The 23,019-nt window shown below is 39.4% G+C and overlaps 1 protein-coding gene across 7 annotated transcripts in view; it reads left to right on the top strand.

Moving 5' to 3' along the window:
• TNRC6B (trinucleotide repeat containing 6B) overlaps window positions 1-22,904 on the top strand; it is a 76,405-nt gene extending 53,501 nt beyond the window's left edge. For 3 of the 7 annotated variants that reach the window (XM_021384668.1, XM_021384674.1, XM_021384664.1), the window contains 13 exons: window positions 3,957-4,105; window positions 7,677-7,802; window positions 8,838-8,969; window positions 9,512-9,613; window positions 9,755-9,929; window positions 10,212-10,346; window positions 10,553-10,729; window positions 15,564-15,710; window positions 15,962-16,057; window positions 18,506-18,826; window positions 19,212-19,282; window positions 21,123-21,262; window positions 22,100-22,904. In XM_021384668.1, the coding sequence (XP_021240343.1) occupies window positions 3,957-4,105; window positions 7,677-7,802; window positions 8,838-8,969; window positions 9,512-9,613; window positions 9,755-9,929; window positions 10,212-10,346; window positions 10,553-10,729; window positions 15,564-15,710; window positions 15,962-16,057; window positions 18,506-18,826; window positions 19,212-19,282; window positions 21,123-21,262; window positions 22,100-22,487 (2,159 nt within the window). In that variant the 3' untranslated portion in view covers window positions 22,488-22,904. Of the gene's footprint in view, window positions 1-3,956; window positions 4,106-5,278; window positions 5,450-7,676; window positions 7,803-8,837; window positions 8,970-9,511; window positions 9,614-9,754; window positions 9,930-10,211; window positions 10,347-10,552; window positions 10,730-15,563; window positions 15,711-15,961; window positions 16,058-18,505; window positions 18,827-19,211; window positions 19,283-21,122; window positions 21,263-22,099 lie in introns of all 7 variants that reach the window. The other 4 variants (XM_021384676.1, XM_021384669.1, XM_021384683.1 and 1 more) reach the window with 3 other exon arrangements.

Raw genomic sequence — 23,019 nt, 5'->3', positions numbered from 1 at the left:
ATATTAAAAGAAACAATCCAATTTGTTTCTTTTTTTCCTTTTCTTTTTTATTGAGTCCTTTGAAGACTCGGTAAAGATAAAAACATACACAGCACAGTCTTAGATACATAGAAACAGGAAGGAGGTCTCCTTCCTATGTTCAGTTTTTGATTCTTTGGAGTCTACGGGAGCGGGAAGGTTGCCTATGTCCTTACTTAGAAAGACAGACTTAGTCCATTTAAAGTCAAGTGAATGAAGTAGTTCAGTTTTGTATGTGTGTATAAGTGGCCATTGTAAGACATCTGGTCTGATGCTGACCCTCTATGCATCCATACTGTCAACAGCATCTGCCACTGTTGTAAGCATCATATCCACTAATGTAGTTGGGATTTTCTCAGCCAAAAAAAAAAAAAGGATTATTTGGAACATGCTGTAATCTTCATTGGTAGAGAAGTTGTAGAGTTGCAGTAATCAAGGCGTACATTTAGTATCGGCTCCAGTTTCAGTATTCTAATGCAATCTGAAGAGTTTCAGTATCTCTTGGCTTAAAAAGTACTGCTTTCTTAAAAGGTATATTTTTCTGCTGCATCACGCCTTTTAGAGGATGAAGGGGAAGTTCCTTTTTCCACAAATTCTGTCTTCCTGTTCACAGTTAAGGACCCCTTCTCTTTTTGTAGTAATACATAGTTAATGGGGAAAATAGCAGAACTTCTTGTCTCTCTGCTTTGGCCTCTGCATTCAGACTCTGCTTGTATAATGTTTCTTTAAGTAGCCTGGCTTATGCTGATTGTTGTTCCTTTTATTCTTTTTCTCCAAAATAAGCCTTTGGATCTTTGAAACTTTCTGCTCTTAGGGATCTTAAACGTCATCAGACCTTGTGAGGAAGAGTGTTAGACACTCAGAATATCCTTTGAAAATGCTGCAGAAAGATTGCATTATCTTGATACATTGCACTTCTTTAACATGCCCATTAATGGGGACATCTTTGATCCCAGGTGTACATGTGTTTATTCTAGTTTGCATTCCATTTCCAAAAGTAAGAATGTAACTGAGACTTTCCTACAGCGTTTGTGTTACTTTATTCTCTGCTTTGAAGTTTTGATCTTTTTGCTTATGTTTGTTGCTTGTGAAAAGTTTAAGCTGTTTGCTCAGGCTATATCTACATCTAAACCTCAAAAGTTGGACTTAGTTATCAGGTATTCTCGTTCCTCAACTAGATTTTGGTCACATTATAACATGCCAGGCTTTAGTAGTCAGATAACTCCAACTTAGTATTTTCCCAGTTTGTGGATAAATGTGCATTGAAATCCATTAAATCTGTGCTTGGAGACCACATGTATCAAAGAAAACGTAGGCTTTTGTATGCACAGAGTGACTTGGCTGTGATCATCATGTGTCTTAAAATAGGTCCAGTTGTCATAGTAATTGCCATAGTAATTCTTACTTTGTGGGTCTCAGTCTTGTTTGAAAAATATGTTGCTTTGGTTGCAAGGTACTGTACTGACCGAGAGAGGGAAGAGATGGATCAGTAGAATGCCTGAGGCAGATTTACTTCCGTATTTGTTTATTATCAGATCTCTTCAACAGATAGCTTGTTGAACTTTGAAAATAGGAAATAGGATGCAACTTTTATCTACTGACAATAGTCCTGAGATGTGAAGTTTGATGCTACAGTAAGTAGCTTGTCAGGACCGCTTAATATTTTAAATTTTCATTCTGTTTGACGGCCACTTTTTTCTTTAATATGTTAGCTGTACCTTCTGCAGATCATGGAATTTTCAAATCATCTGTAAAGACTGGGAAATTCATTTCCATTTCTGTTGATTCAAATGCAGTTCATACTGTATTCTATTGTAAATACATAACAAAGCTGTAACCAGATATGCTATTGAGTGTCGCAACTCAGTGTGGTTGCTGAGTAGTCTTGGATATTGTGACTTAATGGCAAAAGTATAAAACCAGTATCTTTCAAATGTTTTAGTTTTAGTGGTCAATTAGAAAACATATTTCAAATTTTTTTTTCAGTACTACTGTTACCACACTGGTTGTACATTTTTTTACCACATTGATTCTCATATATATACATTTATAGATAGATTTTCTTTTCCTTTAAGCTGTGTGCGTGTGGTGAGGGAGATATACTTAATAGCTTTTTTTCTTTGTGAGGCATGAAAGTGGTCTTTCAAGCTCTTGTTTCAGTTTCTAGTTTTCACAGCGTCTCTTAGAGCTGTTAGTAGTGGGGAGAAACAATCTGATGAAGTGTCTTCTTTTATGAAGATCATTGAACTTTTAACTTGTTCTACAGTTCTATATTTAGAGGATTTGAGTTTTTATATTTGCTTGTGTGTAAGTGTGGTTGCTAACTGCACAGGTGGTAGATCACTGTTTTTGTGATAAGTGATGTTGAAGTCATGTGAGAAGATGAAACTGGATCAACTCTCAAGGCTATACCAAAAAGAAAAACCCATGTAATTAGTGGCTGATTTCATAGGTTCTTGGCAGTAACAGACCTATAAATATTAACGGTTTGCAATTGGACATTAACAAGAGGTACTGCCTTTGAGTGTCTCTTTTGAGAAGGTAAGTATTTTCAGGATTTTACAATCATTAGTTGTCTGCTGTATGTAATAAAGACCTCAGTGTTTGTCAGAGGTAGGATAGCATATCCATCACCAGCTTCCTTTATTGAAAGTTGTAAGTTTTGCTTAAATATGGCGACAGGCTTTTTAAACTATTCTTGTAAAGGCCATCTGTTCTACTAAACATAGTTATTTAAAACTGAAAATACAAATAAAGCTCGGTTCTACCCTGTTGCTTATATTTTAAAATTAAGATGTTTTCCATCTACTTCAGCATAACGCTGTTCATCGTCATATCAAGGCCCTGGAACGTGTCCATAGAAGGGCAACGAAATTGGTGAGGGGTCTAGAGCGCAAGTCTTATGAGGAACGGCTGAGGGAGCTGGGATTGTTTAGTCTGGAGAAGAGGAGGCTCAGGGGAGGCCTCATCACACTCTACAACTTCCTGAAGGGAGGTTGGGATGAGGAGGGGGTTGGCCTCTTCTCCCGGACAACAAATAGGACCTGAGGAAATGGCCACAAGTTGCACCAGGGGAGATTTAGATTAAATACAGCAAAAAAATTTTTCTGTCAAAGAGTGGTCAGGCACTGGAATGGTCTGTTCAGGGAGGTGGTGGAGTCACAATCCCTTGTGGTGTTCAAGAGGCATCTGGATGAGGTGCTACGAGATATGATTTAGTAGCTCAGTGGGTAGTAATGGTGGTAGGAGGATGGTTGGAGTAGATGATCTTGTAGGTCCTTTCCAACCTTGTGATTCTGTGATCTGATACAAGTGGCACACATGGCAGAAAAGAATTGTGCTTTGACAGCAGTTGTATGTAAGGCAGACAGCTTTCTTTGGCTGATGATACACTTATAAAGAAAGATGTCTTGTCCACCGCATATGGTAGTTTCCTCAACTGTTATTAACATCTCTTTCTCATGCTTCACTGGGTTACTCAGTAAACAATGTCAGGAGACTTGAAGAGATTGTTTGAAGAGTGTCTCTTACCGGCTGTATAATTGCTACATACAGACTGAGAGAGATTGATTCTCTGGTGCAGGGAAATTATGCTAGACCGGAAGTGTATTGTTGTTCAAGGGTTAAGTTCACATTACTGCAGGAGAATTTTGACCAGATTATTCTTAACTTGTACATAAATTGCAAGAAATGCTTTGAATTAAATTCCCTAAATTGGTTTGTTCAGTCTTAAAAATGAAACTTCCTCTTTTATTTTTTCTTCATCCTTTAGCAGGAACTATTTACTATGCTAAGTTGTAAGATAAATCTGATTTATACAAGAGATACTTAAGACAAATCTGATCTTAACGATTTTTGTCTTTGGCTGTGAACATGCTGTCATGAAAGACAGTGGATATGATTGGCACTAATTTTGTCTTCTTTCCTCTTCTCTACAGGTGGTCTCCCAGATAAGAAGTTTGAGGTAGATAAACGAGCCATGAATCTCGGGGATTTTAATGACATAATGAGAAAGGATCGATCTGGGTTCCGTCCACCTAATTCCAAAGACATGGGAACCACAGACAGTGGGCCTTATTTTGAGAAGGTGAGAGAAATATCTTTAGTACCTCAAATACAGAGGTTGATTGTAATTTATCTAGTTTTAATCCTGCTCCTCTGGAAGTGCTAAAAATCCAGTAACCCTGGATGAACTCAACAATAAAAGGTGTGAGGGAGTTATGTTTGTAGAATGAATGTGTTTATAAAACAGAGGAGTCAGGTATGTACAGACAATCTAAATTATCTAGGTAGAAAAATGCTTTTTATTCTATAACAGATTTTTTTTTAATTGACAACGGAGTTCTTTTGTTTTTCTTGGAAGGGTAAATGACTGGTAGTAATGAAATTCATTACAGGTTTCATCACAGTGATTCTTTTGGTTACTGACTACAGTCATCTGCTGTAAAAGATTGGTTTTAGATCTAAGTAAACATAAGTAATCACAGTCTTCCAGATTTTTTTCTGCTTTCATGTCTGTGATTTATTGGAAACACCCTTTCTAAATTCTGCAACCCTTTTTGCTGTATGTCTGTGTGCTGTGAGCTTCTGTATGACATCTGTTTCTCTGTGACATCTGTTGTATGTTACGTTAGCTTTTCCTTCATATCTTGCCTATTTGAAGTAGAAGCTTTCACTGTTGTTACCCAATATTAATTGCTTCACGTTATGAATTGGAGATTGTCCAATAGATTCAGAATGTTTGTTGTTGTTTTTTAAATACAATTTATCACATGCAAAGTGGGAAAAAATGTTTAAAAATTCTGTAGGTATGTTAATGTCTGATGTTTTTTAAAACTCCTCCATTTTGGTATAACAGGCCAAAAACAGTTTTGTCAACTCCCTCTGGTGGCCCATTTAATAAATACCGCTAGCAGACCTAATGCTTTCCAAACATAAATTATGTTCATAGGTGTGTGCTAATATTAGGAATTAACTGAAGATTTGTTTGTTTCTGTAGTGGTAATAGCCACTGTCAGAAATGAGCCTTACTAGTGCAACAGAATTCTCGAAATGTTTTTCTTAAAAGAAAACTCGAGGGATATATTGACCATATCCTTTAACCAAAATTGTAATTGTTAAGTGATCGTTTGAGTCGGAACTTTTGTCCATGTAATTGCTATTACAAATTAACTTTGCTTCTTCCTAGTCACTCACCGTCCCTCTTTTTCTCCTCTTGCATTCTGTTGCTTCACTAACCAACTCCTGCTGTTGGCTTCAGCTGACTTTGCCTTTCTCCAATCAAGATGGGTGCCTTGGGGATGAGGCTCCCTGCTCTCCCTTCTCCCCTTCTCCCAGCTACAAGCTGTCTCCCTCTGGTTCCACACTATCCAACGTCGGCCTTGGAGCAATCGGCTCAGGGCTCAGTCCCCAAAACTACGCTGCTAGACAAGTAAGCAGGCCACCTTATAAGATGCATTGTTAATATGGCTGCAACCTGGGCTTAATCCTGGTTAGTTGGTTGCTTGCATTTGTTTTCCTACCAAATAAATAAATAACGGAAATTTCTGTTATATGAAACCACCCACTTTGGTTCCTGTCATCAAAATGTATTATTTCTGGCTTTGTTGGCCTCTTACTTACTGAATCACAGTAGAGCAGCAAGACAGATTTACTTTTCAGAAGTCATGAAGTTAGTTAGTGAAGAACTGTATATTGATGTTTTAGTTAGAGGCTGTTGATTTGCCCCACCAGCCCCCAACACTGAGTTTTTCCAGACTACCCAATAACCTCATGTGTATAAATGTGCCTTTAAAAATTTTGCAGACATTTTGGATAGTGCCTGTTCCTTCCTTCCTTCCCTACAGACCGCAGAAAGGACTGATTTTAGCAGCCCTTAAAAATGGTTGACGTAGCAATGGTTTTGTTCTGTGCATGGAGGAATGGCAGGGACAAAATGAAGTGATTGACTGTAGTTGGAATAATTCCTTGCTATTGTGTTTTGCACCGTACAAGGAGAAAACATTGCAGGAATGCTAGGAAATTGAAGAATAGAACTGAGTATTACAACCGGACTAGGTTATATAGTCACGTGCCTGACATGATGGTGTTTTTGTGTGTTGTCTCTCTGTTTCTATGTGATGCAGTAAGTGTTGAACATCAGATTAAATCCAGAATTTGTAGGCATGTTCTAGAATTCAGTATACAGAAGTTCACTGAGCTTTAGAGAAAGCTGGAAAGTGTAGCAGCAACTTCAGGCTTCTCGAAAATTTTAATATGCAGTTGATCCCAGTGAGTTCTTTCCAGAATACAAGCTCTTCTGTCTCTTAGGATTTTTTTTTCTGTTTTGTCTATCCTGCTGCATGCTCAGTATGAAATCCTGAGCTGCTTCTGACAGAGAAGATGTATTGAGAAGATGCAATGTAGGTGAATGAGGCAGTCCACAGTGCTACCAGTACAGAAGTAGAATGAGAGACTTGTGTTTTAGCAAAAGGATAGTGTTGGATGCACATTATTACAGCAGAAGGGAGGCAAAGTTAGTGAAATTCTGGCATACAGGGGTAGGAAGGGTTTTGCAGAAGACCTGCAAGACCTCAGATTTGAAGAAAGATGAACTTAAGTTGGATGCAGTGTTGTTTGTATGGGGAGGGAGAATAGAACGATGGCTATGGGGTAAAAATAAGTGCTGTTTAGAAGCCATAGTATGTGACAGAAGCAGCTGTGGATCGAGGGGTCCTTGTATACCATGGAAAAGAGGAGTTGTTGAAGGTCTTGGAAAGGAAAGGACAGGATCATGGCATGTAAGGAACTTTTAGAGTATGAGAGAGGAGTGCATTGGCTTCAGCTTTTAGAAGCAACAGCACACAACTGCACATGGAGGAGACTGTCCATACCATCTCCTGTGGTTTTGTTGAAAGAGTCGGATATAATGGAATATAATGACAAATTCTCTTTGGTCTTTTTTTGTGCAGTAGGATTTACTAGTGCAGAAGTTCCTTAAAAAACAGGAAACAATTCTCATTAAAAAAATTGAAAGAAACAGTGAGTGTTCTTTTTACTTAAGAAAAAAATCACTAGCAGAAAAAATATTTATTTTGTATTTGGAAGTTTACCTACTCTTTAACTTAATAAGGAGAAAGACAAGGAAAAAAGCAATCTCAGTCCAGAATGCTGAATATTTCACATCACAAGGAAATTCTTGAAAGTTTTGAATTCTAATTTGTTAGTGGAAGGCCTGCAGTGAAAGTAACGGACTTGAGTGATACCTTGACAACCTAGTGTGACAAAGTACCTCACTTTCTGGAACAATGGCCAAAAATTCTCACTGACAGTCTTACCATACTTTCAATCTAGTGGAATGTTTTTTGAGCGTGTTGTTTGTACTTGGTTTCTGTTTCCCAACATGTAGTATGCAAAATACAAAACACACACTTAGTTACGTGCTTTGAAATACATGGATGAATATGACTCTTCAACGTAAAAGAGAAAGAGCCTGCATCTTGAAAATATAGTGCAGCAGTCTTAATGCAGGTGAAATGTTACTGATTTAGGGCAAACATTTCAGTAATTCGAACAATACTCTGTTTAAGTCAGTACATGCCTCATCATTTATAAATAGCTAGTAGCATAGAAACCCATTATTCTGAAGAATTCTTCTCACTACTGCTTTAATTTTATAGGGTGGCAATCATGGTTTGTTTGGAAACAGCACAGCACAATCGAGGGGCATGCACACACCAGTGCAGCCACTAAATCCTTCCCCCAATATCCGGGCGCAAGTGCCTCCCCAATTTCTTTCTCCCCAGGTAAGGAATTTAAAGTAACTGGTTACTTGTACAGAAAAGAAAAAAGAAAGCAAAGGAGGGAGCTACAGCCTTCAGAGCACATCATTGAGGAAACTGTTGTAGTCTTAATTTGATGTTAAGAAATAAAAGACATAGATAATTATTTTAACCACTTGCAACCATGAATTTTAAATTCATTGAGAGATGAAATTCTGCAGAAGAATTAGCCATCTGTCATTCCAAGGCAGTTGGATTGTAAGTGCTCTCTTACCAGTATTTTAAAACCTCAGGGTGAATTTAGAAATCCTGTGTCTTACATAGGTTTTGCAAAGTATTTAAAAACAAAACTCAAGTGAAAGATGAAATTTTTTCTGAAGTGTGACAAACTGCTTAATTTTCTTCAAGCAGGTTTGTCCCAAGCTTTGTGTTTCAGTTATGTTGCAGAACTTTTAAGACTTTGGACTCTCCAGCTGCACAAGTTTACCTTTTCTTTGCACTTGGTGAATACTTTCGGAGGTTATCTAGAGTACCTGCGCAACTAAAATATGCAGGGAGAAATAGGGGGATTCTTCTCCGCCTACTCCTGTCTTTTACTATGGCTTATTCAGCATACACAGAAATTAACTCTTTCTGTGAGGCACTGTTTCTTTGCTACAGTGACTGCCTGAATGCCTTTCTTTTTCCATGTCAAGCAGTACGTTTTAATGTGATAATGCGGTACTGTGATTACTGGTTAGCTGCATATATATCAGGATTTTACTCTAGTGTGGTCTCTAGCAACTAATTGGTTGGGGGAGGAACCTTTGTGTGTGTGTGTGTGTGTGTGTCTGCATCTGCACATGTAATATTGTATATTGTCAATCAAGTGAGATTCACTCTGCTCAAGCCATAGACTGTGCATGTTTAAATGTCATGTGTTAAGAAATCTGTAATGTCTTTCCCAGAACACCACTTAAGAGTGGTGTCCTATCTAATTCTCTATACAAATACTTCCATTTCATTATCTTATCTTGTAGCAGTGTATTTCTTGAGGATATGTAATTGGTTTCCATGCAGGTTTCGGCCTCCATGCTCAAACAGTTCCCCAACAGTGGCTTGAATCCAGGTCTTTTCAATGTGGGGCCCCAGCTTTCTCCTCAACAGATTGCCATGCTGAGCCAGCTTCCGCAGATTCCCCAGTTTCAATTAGTAAGTAGCTAGTTATCTTGTGAAACAGACTGTTTGCAAATTGTCTGCTGAGTTTTCTTTTTACATCTGTTGTCATTCTGTTTTGTTCTACTGATCTTGTGTTACTTTTTTGCACGAGTATTGCCTGCTTGCTGTACATGAAAATACTGCCCTCTTAGAGGCCAGCAGATAATCTAAACAGACGTGTGTAATTATTGTGTATGTTGTCGTGGGTTGGTAATGATTCTGAGCCATGTCTTTGTATATCAAAAGCAGTTGGCTGATTTTTAATGAAATTTTCTTCAGAATTCTAGTCTCAGTGATGGCAGTAGAGCAAGTACTAGTGATGACGCTCTTGCATGATGCAAAGTTAGAAAAAATTAAAGGAGATAACACTTTTCTAAAGCTTTTGTTGTTAATTTTATTTCATTGTGAGGGATGAGGAATGGTTCACCTCTACTGAAGTTCTGAGTAAAGCATTGGCTGGTGGTCAGCTCCTGGCAGTTAGATTTCCCTTGAAGAGCTTTGAATTTTCACCCTTCCCACCCCCACTTGTCTTGCAGGCGTGTCAGCTCCTCCTTCAGCAGCAGCAGCAGCAGCAGCAGCAGCTGTTACAGAGCCAGAGGAAGTTATCTCAAGCTGTGCGACAACAGCAGGAGCAACAGGTGGGGCACTGTTTCTGTCAATCTTGTGAAAGTATAAAGTGTGCTAACACTGTACTTGACGGGGAGCATTGGCCTTTGAATCTTTTTCAAATTATTTCTTCAGTATCATCCCTATTTATTTATTTTTGTTTATTTTTGCAGATTGCTCGTATGGTGAGTGCCGCCCTGCAGCAGCAGCAGAGGCAGCCTGGCATGAAGCATTCACCATCCCACCCTGTTGGGCCTAAGCCACATATAGACAGCATGGTACCCAATCCTTTGAATGTGGGTCTTTCAGACTTACAGACCAAAGGACAAATACCTGGATACGGTTCAGGTGAGTACTCCCATGGAATGAGCAATTTACATGTAATCACTAGAGCGAAGGTTACAAGAAACGTGAGCTCTTGATGAAACTGTAATTTTTATTATACAAACCTCATATCACTGTGTACCTTAAGTGGCATGCCAACTTATCAGGCTTTTTTAAAGTTACTTTTCAAACATTTCATTTGTTAATGCATGAATTTTACCTTACTTATAATCGCAGGGCCTCCCCATTTGAGAGTTTGTAAATAAAAAACAGCAGATGTTAATGGTTTTTGGTTTTGTTTCACAGGCTTTGGCTCAAGTGGCATGGATTATGGCATGGTGGGAGGGAAAGAAGCTGGAACAGAATCCCGCTTTAAACAGTGGACTATGATGGAAGGGCTGCCCTCTGTGGCTTCACAAGATGCCAATATGCACAAAAATGGTGAGAGGGGATTGGTTATTTTGGGAGTGCTCTTGCAGTATCATCTCACCAGAGGTGAAATAGCTCAGGTGTAACTGCTTCCAGCTAGTTAACATGTAACCTCATTACTGTGCATACGAGCTACTTTTGGTTTTAGCATTCCGTATTCTCATAAAGACCCCTACCTTTCCTGAGTGTGAATATATATATTTTTTTTTATGCTTCAGGTGCAATAGTGCCCCCTGGAAAGGCTCGCGGAGGATCGCCCTACAACCAGTTTGACATAATTCAGGGCGACCCACTAGGTGGCCATGCAGGCCCTGCTGGTGATAGTTGGTTACCTGCCAAATCTCCGCCGACAAACAAGATCGGAAGCAAATCCAGCAACGCCAGCTGGCCTCCAGGTATTACATGAGAGCAGGGATTATGTCCCACCTTTATAGTAGGTGTGCTGGAACCTTTCCTCATCAAAATTCTTAAATAACCACTGCAAGGAGAGTATTTTTTTAAGTGTCCTGCATATTAAAACATAAACGTTGAATTTCCAGTTAAAAAAAATGGCTGAGCTAAATATGAACTGGCTGGTGAATTGTCTGATCAATATTTTGTTTGTATTAGTTGAACCCTTGTAGTTGTGTGACTTTACACTTAAGGAAGCTTTCATCTGAACATTTGTCCATAAAATGCATAATACTCGCTCCCTGCTTTTGTATTCATTCTTTACTTCTGTTGTATTAGGCTGACATGGGATTTAAAAATTCTAATGGATAGTATGGCATCAGAACACAGAAGATAGAAAAGCTACCTTTTTGTGGTGGTGGGAAAAGGATTTTCCCCTCCTGACCTTTTTTGCTTGACAATACACAGACTTTTCCTTTCAGGAATTATGTACGAGTATGATTCACAGTGGAGCACAAGGCTTCTTTTGCCAGCAGTATTGGTATAAAATGCATATGCATTTTATACAGTGTTTGTTGTGGCTCATGTTTGCTTGTGTTCTGTAAAGGATAGAAGAGTGTTAGCATATTTCAGTATTTTTCCACAGTCTTGTAGATTGAGTAGAAGTTTCACTCTGATTTACAGGCACTAGCATATTCTTCAAGTCTTGCAGAGTTTCACTGGCAGAATTTTCTGTCCACTAGAAAACTCAAGAATACCTAAGAAAAATATGTATGTATTTAAACACATGATTATCTATATAAAAGAGTCATTAAACGCAGAGTGCTGCCCTTGTAGTTATATGGATTAATCACCAGTATTGTTCAGCAAGGAGCAGGAAGCATTGATTTTTCTGTGCCTGGAAGACTCTTGGATTCTAAGTAAACATTCCTTGCTGCTAATCCTTTGCTGTGTACCCACTCAAGCACCAAGAAGTAAAGGTACAGGTACATCTTTTGGATAAACCAGTAGTACAGGCCTTGTATTAAAAAACCTAGAAATACATGCTACAGATATGGAACAGCAGGAAGCCTACAAAAAGTAGTTAAAGCTTTTAATGTGAGAAACCTTCACTGTCTAACTCTGGTAAGAAAATGTTTTTTGATGAGGTAACACAGTTAAAGAATTAGCTACCTCAACAACGTCTGCACATTTACAACTTTTCAGAGTGCTGACTGCTTTCTGTAAAAGTGTATTTACATTACATTGCTGTCAGCCTGGCTGCTAATACAGGGTTTCTTGAACTGGAATTAATGTTCATAATGCCAGAAATCCCCTAGGCTTAATTCTTTTCAGGACCTGTCTCATAGGCTCATTGGTTACTAAAAAAAACCAAGTTCAGTAGCGTTCCCCTGTATACCTCCTGAGAAACACAGTACTGCTTGAGATATTAGGAGAGGGATGTGAGTATCAGCTCTGCCGTGTTCCAAGGTTTCGGAGCAACTATTGGCTCTGACAAGATTATTGGTACCAGAATTCTATTACAGAAGCAAGACACGGAGTAGCTGCTCTTTGTCCCTGACTGGTGACTTTGAGCTTCCTTAGTGATGTTTGCAGTCCTGCTGTCAGTGATATGTAAATTTTTTGCTGTTATTTACTGTCTCACACTGAGAGAGGATAGCTGGAGTTCATGAATCCTGAACATAAACTGTCACTGTGATCATGAGTACCATCCCTTATCTCTTGTATAAATGAATAGCTCTTGACTGTGATTGTGGACTTCATGTAACAGATCGTGGGTTTTGTCACGTGGCTTTTATGTAGTTGCCTCTTTATTGTTATCTCTCTCTCTTTCTCTCTCTCTCTCTCTCTCTCTCATGAGGTCCATAGACTACAGGGACAAATGTTACTGTCCCATAACCATCATCCATTTAAACTGTTTCATGGCCTTGTTAGCTTTTTGGCATCCTTGGGAAGGAAAATGTACCTATAATCATGATCTACCTTATCAACAGCCCTGGTTAAGGATAAAGATCCAAGATTATTTTAACCCTGTGGGTCCTTTATCTGTCTAAGCTTGCAGATGAGGCCCACTGCCAGATCCTGGTGTGGAGATAGAAATTTTCTTTGCAGTGTTGACAAACAAGTTGTTAAAAAAATGAGTTTACAAGAGGGAACCTTTTGAAATGCATGTGGGTTTCCTTTGAGTGAGTGCACAGTGGTCATTCAACATTTACTCGGATCACAGCTTTCACATTTTCCTACTGAATGCCATCTACTGCAGAAATTCTGCCATTCAGGAGAGCAGTATTTGTTCAGCAGTAGGATAAATGAAGTGGTGCCCAGTCAAAATGATCTCACAGCCGGAGGTGAGAGCAAGTTTTGCTGCATTGATGAGAGTTACATCTTTTGATTTTGTCACACAAGCTTGCATACCTAGATAATGCTATTTTTCATAGAGGAATTGTACAGTTATGTACTCCAGGCACATTGGCCTGGCTACATCTGTGATGGTTTTCCTAATAATCCTGTGTTTTAACTTTTGAGGGGGGATCCTTACAGATAGCATTGGAGAAATGTACTTCGTGTTTTCCTTACTGTCTAGAAATATGAGAGTTTGCCTATAGGGACTGTTCATGGATGCCCACGAGGGTAGCTGTCATTCCCAAAGGATAGTCTGGAAATTTGTCGATATGCTGAAGTTGAAAGAAAACTCTTCTAGCAGCCTATCACAAAATACTCTATATAGAACTCACTTAAGAAATGTAGTCATTCACACCAGTACAGCTGAAGTACTGGCATGAGTACCTCCTGCCAGAAAGCTGCAGAGCAGTGAAACTGACAAACCGCTCCAGACCGACTTCAAAACAGCTTACTTAGCTGATCTTATGAACAGCAAGGAGGGCAGCCTAATCAGTGATATTTATTTGACCTGCAGTCAGGGATCGGATGCCTCATTTCTAATGTCTCCACACCTCCACACCACGTTATATTGGAGAGGATATGTTTGTTGTTAAAAGCAATACAGTATTCCTGGTCTTCAGAGCCTTGACTTAACTTTTTGATGAGAGGTTACGATGCACTAGTTTTCAGTCTCACCAGTTCACAGGCATCTTGACAAAGCTGAGTCTTGGATATATCTTACCTGCATCCATTCCGTATCCTAATCTATGTTTATAGACTCTTTATCTTGGAACAGAGAAAATCTTTTTGACTATACCTGAGAATCTGCCTTGAGTGGTCCTTAAGCGTAAGGTGATCTTCAGGAGACTGCGGTATTTTGGCAGCAACTGAACATGTTCCGCTCTTGGTTATAGTGCTGATTGATTGTTCATACTGTTGGGAATATTGATACCTGCTGGCCTAGATTATGTTGTAGAGTTAGAAGAAATTGGGAGATAATGACTGACGTTTATAAAATCATGAAGGCAGTGGGTAAGGTAAACTCCGAACTGTAATTTTGCAACACTTGCAGTGCTACAGCTGTGGTACGGATGCTGGAGCTAAGAGGGTATGTATTTTACATAGATAAGAATGTTGGGTTTTTTTTTCCATCTTGAGTAGTGAACATGAGTAGTGTTGCTTTTGGAGCTTCTACAGACGGTTTGAAAAAGTGGTGGAAAATGTGTTCACAAGCAAGTGCTAGCTGAGAGAGGGCATTTTGACACCCTTAATCGAAATGCTGAGAGAGTGTGATGGCTGTGGCTTGCCAGTAGTGGCCAGGTTTGTATTCTGTACCTAAGAATTCTCCTACCAGTGTTAGAGGCAGAATACTGGGCTAGATGGGTCACAGTTCTGACCCATCAGCATATTTCTTATGTCTTCTCTGAGAATCTCCTGCCACTGCAATATCATAATCTACTATTGCCCTTGTTTATGCCAGCTATTTGAACCATTACTATCATTTTCTTCTGTGTTTATCTGTCGTAGCTGTAGTTGAGACTGTGCTGCATCGTTACAACAGCAGCTGAAATGAGACTTTCCATGGCAGGTTCCCATGTATATTGTTGCATTTCACCCAGATCTTCTTTTATCAGTTATTTCAGAACTTCAGCTTGGGAATGAAGGTATCATTCCATATTCTGCATTTGTATCTGCAAGTGATTAATCTGTCACCATGCACTTCCTTCACACACGTCCAAATTGTTACGCAGTACCTGTGAAGCTTCTGTTTTTGTATTTGGCATTATTAATTTCTTACCATCGCTTCCAGAATTGCCCACAGAACTTTACTAATTGAACATCTGTCTACTTGAAGGAGAAACCAAGTTACAAATCTTTCTTAAATGGAATTTTTTTCTTCATACTCTCTCTGTAACTTGGCATAATGTCTTAAAGATCTGACATTCATGGAGCTATAGTTGAGAGACTAAAGCATATTCTGTCTTCAATACAAAGTATGAAGAATATCAACGAATGTATGTACCACTGTTGGTATCTCACATTAGCATTACTTCAGTACTGATGGGTAATGCATAAAGTGTGTGTGTACCTACAGTGCAAAGCGTCCAGTGTTGCATTTACAGGCTCTTACTGTAGGCACAGAAAATATCTTAGCAGATATGTAGTGTATTAAGGAAGGTTAAAACTGTTGAAGCCTCATCTGAATTTGGTTAACCGAAAAGTCAAAGGAGCTCTATATGCACTTGCAGCTCTTTTGCAGTATTGACTTGTATTCACATACTAGAAATAGCTCTGTGGAAGGGAATACAAAGTAGATTTTATCTAAGAGAAATCTGATTTTTTTTTAGGAACTGTGTGGAAGACAATTATTTATCCTCCTAAAATATCCTCCACAATTACTTCTAGTAAATGACATTCCATTGTCTGCATCTAACTCCTCCTTTCCTCCTGTCCCAGAGTTCCAACCAGGAGTGCCATGGAAAGGTATACAAAACATTGACCCTGAATCTGACCCCTACGTGACCCCTGGAAGTGTGCTGGGGGGGACAGCCACATCTCCCATTGTAGATACTGACCACCAACTTCTGCGGGACAACACCACAGGTAAAACAGTGAACAACTGGCATATGATTATTTATGTCTGATACTTGAGAATATTCTGATATTCCTGTTGTAATGGGATAAGCCTGTTGCATTTGACTAAGAAGGAAGTGTGTGTGCCTGTGCGCCACAACTGTGTATCATGTTAAAGGTTGACATCAGTACAAATCATGACTTTCTTAGGATTTAACAGGATTACTGAAACTCTGAAACTGGCCTACTCTTCACTTTCTTTCTCTTTCTCCCTTTGATAGGGTCTAATTCTTCCCTCAACACCTCGCTGCCTTCACCTGGTGCCTGGCCCTACAGTGCCTCTGACAATTCCTTCACCAACGTTCATAGCACTTCAGGTATGCAGGCTCCAAAATTTACCTGGACAGAACTAGAATTAGTTATTCACTAATTCCTACTCCTTATTCCACCTTGAAATACCCTTCTCGATGTTTCCTCATGAAGTTTGGAAATAATAATTTGATTAGCCAGTCTGATCATTTTCCTTGTGATAATAAAATATTCTGTTGTAGTTCCTTTAGAAACTAGACGAAAATCCCTTCACCTGCCCTTCTCCCATTGAAACGTTCTTAATTACGCAAGTTAAAGAACAGGATAGCAGTGGGCAGTAGATATGAGAGAAAACAATGTAAATATGATCCATTGGCATGTCAAGGCTTGGGGGAGCTATCATAATTTTTTTTTTAATACCCGCTCCTGTATTTATGAGGTAAGGAACATGGTGAGTAATAAAGCAAGTGATTTTATTCGTCTTAAATTTGGAGTGTCGGATTTCTATGGAGGGAGCACTTTTTCCTCGCTTTTTTATAGCGCTCGTATTTCCCTGAGACCTAGAGAGAAACTAATTTTTAGTCAGAGGACTGCAGGGGTTAGGCAAAGATCTTTCAGTGGTTGGCCTGCTGACAGTAATGTCTGCATCAAGGAGTACAGTCTCCAAAGCTGTCTTGTGAAGAAGGGTCTCTACACACATTTCTGGAATAGTTGTTTCAGACAATTATTCAGATTTTGAGCTTATAAATGCTGGAGTATGTTTTTCTTTTGAGACATCATTGTCTTTGCCAACTACTTAAAACTGAAGAATTGTGTGTGGATAGCAGAACTGGTGAACTTAGCTGAGAGCTGCATCTGTCCCACACTTTTTTTTCTATTTTCTGGGATAAAGTGGTGTTCATACAGTAACTTGCCATCTTTGCAAAACACATTGAAAATCCTGCTCACCTCTCAGGAAAAATAGTGTTTCTCTTCTCAGTTTGTGGCATCACATTGGTTTGAAGCAGTATACATGTATGCAGGATTCCAATTACATAAACAATTTCTCTTTCATAGCCTGGCTAGAGGAATGACACGTATCAGCTTCCTCAGCTCTGCCTACTTTTGTCTAGCACATACAGAGAAGAGAGGAAGGAAAAAAAATACTGAAGTCATAGCTAAATTGAAGAAAGTAGACCCACTGCCTGCCATAAATCATGTCTTCTCCACATCTTGTTAAACTACACACCAGTGTTGTACAGCTGGAAAACAGGTCATCTGAATTAAGGATTTAGAATTGACAAATCTATCAAACAAACTTGGTCTAGTGAACAAGGTTTTTAAGCACTTTGATACCTTTTCATAGGTTAGTGCTTGAAATCTGAGTACTGTTGACGGTTACTGTCATTGAAATACAGTGATCCAAATGTGAAGCAAAGTGTGCCTTTACTTCCTGTTCTAAGTTTTATTGTCCTGAGTCTCAAACGTATTATTTTGTGACATCCTAGCATATTGTTAGCATGGATTTTAATCTCTTATTTCAAACAAATTACTACCTTTTGCTAGAAAATAAAGATTAATACATAAATTTGGAAAAATATTAATGAATTCTGATTAAGATAATTTATGGCTCAAGTGCCTTTTCCCCTAGGATATTTTGTCCGTTTGCTGATTCTGATTACAGAGCAAGGAAAAAGGAAATTACCCAAGCAATTTCAAGTTAGATGTATTTCTTTTTACTGAGTGATAAATGTCCCTCAATGTCAAGAGATATAGGAGAGTGTACACTGTACTTTATTAAGGACAATCAATGGGGATGAGCTTGTAAATATCCATAACTTAGTGAAGTTTGGGGGAGTGTTTAACTTTTTTTTTCTTGAAATGTGTGAGGGACACCTGCTATTATTCTTCTCCTAATAGGTACTTGGTAATATTTTCTAGGATAAATTCAGTGCATGCTGTCAAGATGGTTTAAAGACTAGCTGTCAAATAGCTAAATGTCCTTCATCATGTGTTATCATTGTGCAAACTATAATGACATTTCTGTTGCATGAGAAAGCGTTAATCTTACTGAATGACATCTTTAGCAGGTAGCATTAGCTTAGTAGACCAAGAGCATTACTCATTTCGGTTCTCTGCAAGTCTGGGGCCTTGAGAAGGTTCAGTTTTAAGTATTAAAAGTCAGTAGCACTCAGATGCGCAGGAAATTCTCAGATTTCTCAAATGAAATGTAAATGTAGTAGTGTAGTACGGGTTTTGATGTTTCTGTTGTTCATAATTAAATATACTGTAGTAAGTTATATTAACATAGACAATAATCCTTTTTTTGAGTGGGGGATGAGGGTCATTGTGTATAAAGTAAGCCAAGATTAACTACGTGTGTCACAGCTTTTTTGATTTGGCAGATTAACTTTTTTTATGATTCTGTGCTATGTGCTTGTCTGTGATTGAGATAGTTGAGATAGTTAGACTGTAGTTGAAAGCTTGCTGAATCCTATTAGGCTTCTCTAATGCATACCGTTTATTCAATCTTCCAGCAAAATTCAGTGATTACAAATCAACATGGTCCCCAGATCCCATAGGACACAATCCCACTCATCTCTCCAACAAGATGTGGAAAAACCATATTTCCTCAAGGAACACTACAGGGCTGCCTCGCCCGCCTCCTGGCCTGACCAACCCCAAACCATCATCTCCATGGAACAGCACAGCACCCCGATCGGTCAGGGGCTGGGGGGCACAGGACTCAAGGCTTGCCTCTGGTGAGAAGAATCATCTGATAACGCCATTGATCAGACCTGAGGAGTGTGCCTTTTACAGCACTAATGGTTTGGAGGAAAGAAAGTTGCAGCTGCCTGGTAAAAGGAAAAAAAAAGTTCCTAAAGTTCTTGAAATGGAAATTTACTGTCAGTGATTGAGGTGGTCGGGGGGGGAGAGAATCCCAGGTCTTGCTGCAAGAGATTAGTGGAGAGGGCTAAGAGCTGCAAGAAGGGAATTTCTATTGCATAGGGCCTTTCAAAACCTAAAGAGAGTTGATGGGAAGCTGTTAGGAAATGAACTCCAGTAAAAAGCGGATCCTGATATGAAATGGGAAGGAAGATGTGCTTTTTCTTGTCAGGACCAAATATTAAGCTTTCGTATGTTAGCAGGGCTAATAATGCTGAATTTGTCTGAGACTGAAAGACCTGTAAAGAAAAAGGTTTTTCAAAGGTTTTTGTTGATTGCTCTCTCTCCTGTTTGCAGCATCTACTTGGAGTGATGGTAGCTCAGTTCGTCCTAGTTACTGGCTGGTTCTTCACAATCTCACTCCACAGGTATTTTCTGTTTCTGTCTCTGGGAACTTGTTTGCTTTGCTGAGGTAACTGAACTGTGGGCTCTTGACTTGTCTTTTTGTGAATAAAATGTAGCAGAATCAAATTTGTCAGCATACGTGAGATGTGTTTCTACTAACCTGGGCTGTAGTCTAATTGGTTTTTCTATAGCAATCTTTTCATTTAACTTCAAGATGTTCAGTGTTTTCTACTTGACTAACTTAGCCTTTTCTTACCTAGCATTTAAGGAAAGTATTGGAACAGAAAGGTTTGTTTTTCTTAGAAGTGAGGAAAAGTTGCATGACCGTAATGTGGAATGGTTTGCAGCAGTTAGAGACTGCTTCTTTGGGATGTAAGAATGCTGGTGTAACTGCTAGCTTTCACTTTGGTGTTTCCGTTCTGAAACCACACTGTTTCCAGCACTCCTGCCAAAAACAGTCTAGATAGGTTATTCCTGAAAAAGTGTTCTCAGCACTCTTCCTTTCAAAATGAATTCTATGGAGATCATGGTTTCAGCAATCCCACTTAGTCTGTATTGAAGGCTTAGGAAAAACCTGTGTGATTATCAGCAGTGCCTGAAGGTCTAGACAGAGAGTTCCCTGTTCAGCAGGGTAATTTTCCGTGCTTAAGAAGGCATCACTGTGCAAGACTGAGGTCTCCTTTGGATCATCCCAAATGGCAAGCTACACTTCTTTCATAGAAAGGATTGTTTTCCTTAATGTGAAGGAAATGGTAGGGGTGTGATGAAGAGGCACAGTGCTAAGTCCCTGCCCTGTGCAAGTTAGATTAATGCTACTTTAGGAATCATTTAGTGGAGTAAAAATATTTTTTGAAGGTATTCAAATTAATAGAAAAGCAGATTATAGTTGTACCTTCTCTAGCAAATCCTTTTGTTGTTGTGGATCAGATACACTGAAGAGGAGGAGGTAAAAGATTAGCATGATTTCAGAGGCAGTATCTCCAGTTTCTTTTTTTAACTGTGCCCATATTTATACCCACATAAAACTTTCTTTTCCCTCATTTGAGATTGTATTGTATAATAGGGGAGAAAAGGGAGAAGGAAGAAAGTAACACTTCCTTTAAGTATTTGTACATACGGATCCCATTTGTGTGTGCATGTTCTTGTGGCATACAAGGAACAGAATCTGTCTGTACAGAACGCCTTGGAGAACAGCAGTTCCTGGAGGTAAGAAGCTGTTATGCTGCAAGAAGGAATGTGGGCAACAGCTGCTGTGAAAACATCAGGAGGAATGAACATTGCTGGGCTTGGCAAACTGTTTTTGTGACTTACTGTTTCATAAACCACAAAGACAAAAAAAAAAGAATCTACCAACAAAACTCAACAAAATAAAAGTTAAAAAGCCCCTTATTATAGAGGTGAGACTTCCAGTTCTGCAAAGAACATTCACCTACTGGTTGATCTAAATTCTGCTGGCATCAAAGTGCTGGAAACTAACAAATTCTGATTCTTCTGGCACAAATCCTTATGGCTGAAGATGCTGAGAAATACAGCCTGTCTACAATTACTGGAAAACCTGGCAATGTAAGGATAGTGACAAATTAAGAAAGCGAGGAGGGGAAGACGAATCAAGCTATGAATGAGCTGAAAAGAGAAGTCAGTTTGTTGCATAAAGTGTTGTAATCACTGTAATTGTGAGAACTTCAGGCATACGAAGATGCTGTCTGAAAATTAAATCCTGTCACCTCTGCTTTCTTTCTATTGCTTCCACCTATTTTCCTCTGTGAGAGCAGATTATCTTTTAATGATTGTGGCTGTTAAGATTGAAGCATGTGTAGTGAAATAGTTCCTAACGTCTCTTCAATTTTGGCTGTTCTTCCACAGATTGATGGGTCAACCTTGAGGACGATCTGCATGCAGCATGGCCCACTGCTGACATTCCATCTGAACCTGACCCAGGGCACCGCTCTCATCCGATACAACACCAAACAGGAGGCGGCCAAGGCCCAGACTGCACTGCACATGTGAGCAAATCCCATTGTCCTTCCTTTGCTGTTAGACTAGTCATGAACACAAAATGTCTCTCCAGTGCTGTGCTTTGGAAGCTCATTTCAGGTGTTTCTGAAGGGAATCTTTCATTCGTTGGTAGCGGGAGATGAGAAACAAGGGTGGCTTCCATTTATCTTAAGTATTGGCACAAACTGGTAAATGCAGAACCAAGAGGGTGCAGATAGCAGGATGGAATTGTGACCAGTATGCAAATTGCTGTGCAGTTTGGGCCGTCTTATGAAAGCTCATGAATAAATTTAGATCATTCTTGTGTGTCACCCAAATGTGCAGGAATCCGCTGTTATTTTGAGATGTACCTGAAATAGCTCCTGTGAAAAGCTACAGTTCTTCACTTTCCTGTTCTTAAGCCTTTTTGAATTCACTGTGGCTCTAGTGTGTTTTGAAAATGTGAGAGGTTTTGAGACAAAAGTAACTTCCTGGGCTTTTTAAACTTCCCTTGCTCTGTTCTATTTGAATGGTAGCGTATGTGCATGTGTCATTTTATTTACACAGTATACGTACTTTCATTGCCCTTGCATTTATGTTCAGGGCTTTAGCTTAAATACAGAAAGCTCTTGTTGCAGACATAACAAGTGAGTATTTGATTTTTGCCCTTTATAAAATGGAAGTTCTCGTGTTTTGAGTCAGTTTCACTGTTGAGAATGGCTGACGTTTTCTGTGCGCGTTCCATTCTGGCAAGCTGATTTCTGCTTTGGTTTTGCCACCAAATAGTGTTGTTTCTATGCCTTCTGAATCCCTTCCCTTAACTAACAGCTTTGTCTAATTATTTTTTTTTTCCACGCATCTTTCAGGTGTGTGTTGGGAAACACTACCATCCTGGCTGAGTTCGCCACAGATGAAGAGGTTAGTCGCTTTTTGGCACAAGCTCAGCCCCCTACACCTGCAGCAACCCCAAGTGCACCCACGGCAGGCTGGCAATCCCTGGAGACGGGACAGAACCAGACAGATCCAGTTGGACCTGCTTTGAATCTCTTTGGTGGGTCAACAGGGCTTGGGCAGTGGAGCAGTGGTGGCGGCGGCAGCAGTGGGGGTGATCTCACTGGCGCTTCGTTGTGGGGGCCCCCAAACTATTCTTCAAGCTTGTGGGGGGTCCCAAGCGTAGAGGATCCACACAGAATGGGCAGCCCTGCTCCCTTACTACCTGGAGACCTTCTGGGAGGAGGGTCGGATTCAATCTGAACTTAGAACTTTCAACTCTGACCTCGTGACCTTTTTTGGAACAGCAGCAGCACTAACTTGACCTTTTCGTTTTTTTCAACTTGCAATAAATACATTTATAAAAGGAAAAAAGAAAACGGAGAGAGAAAAAAAAGGTGGGTCATTGACAGACTGTCTGAGCACATAGTTGCCTCCCTTATATAACTTCAGTTTTTTCGTTTGGAATATGAATCCAAAAAGAGAACATATCACTCTTGAAATACTTGAATCATGAACGCCAACTTAGAAAGACAATGTGAAGCAAGTACACATACCATTTAAATTTAAACACAAAAAATTAAAAAAATTAGTTTCTAGTTTTTCACTTTTTCATGTTATACGGAAGTTGTTGCTAAGAAACATATATACTGAAAAAATAGCTTTTTAACTTTGTTTGCACTGGGTGTGTTTCCGTCCTTAGGTCTACCATGTTGGGTTGGGATAGGGGTGGGGTTCAAAAGAAAAAAGGGGTGGGGGGGAGGGGAAGACTTGACGGAGCCTCACTTTAAAAACA

The sequence above is a fragment of the Numida meleagris genome, chromosome 1 (assembly GCF_002078875.1).
Source record: "Numida meleagris isolate 19003 breed g44 Domestic line chromosome 1, NumMel1.0, whole genome shotgun sequence".
Lineage (NCBI taxonomy): Eukaryota > Metazoa > Chordata > Aves > Galliformes > Numididae > Numida > Numida meleagris.
This window is presented reverse-complemented; position numbering and strand designations above follow the sequence as displayed.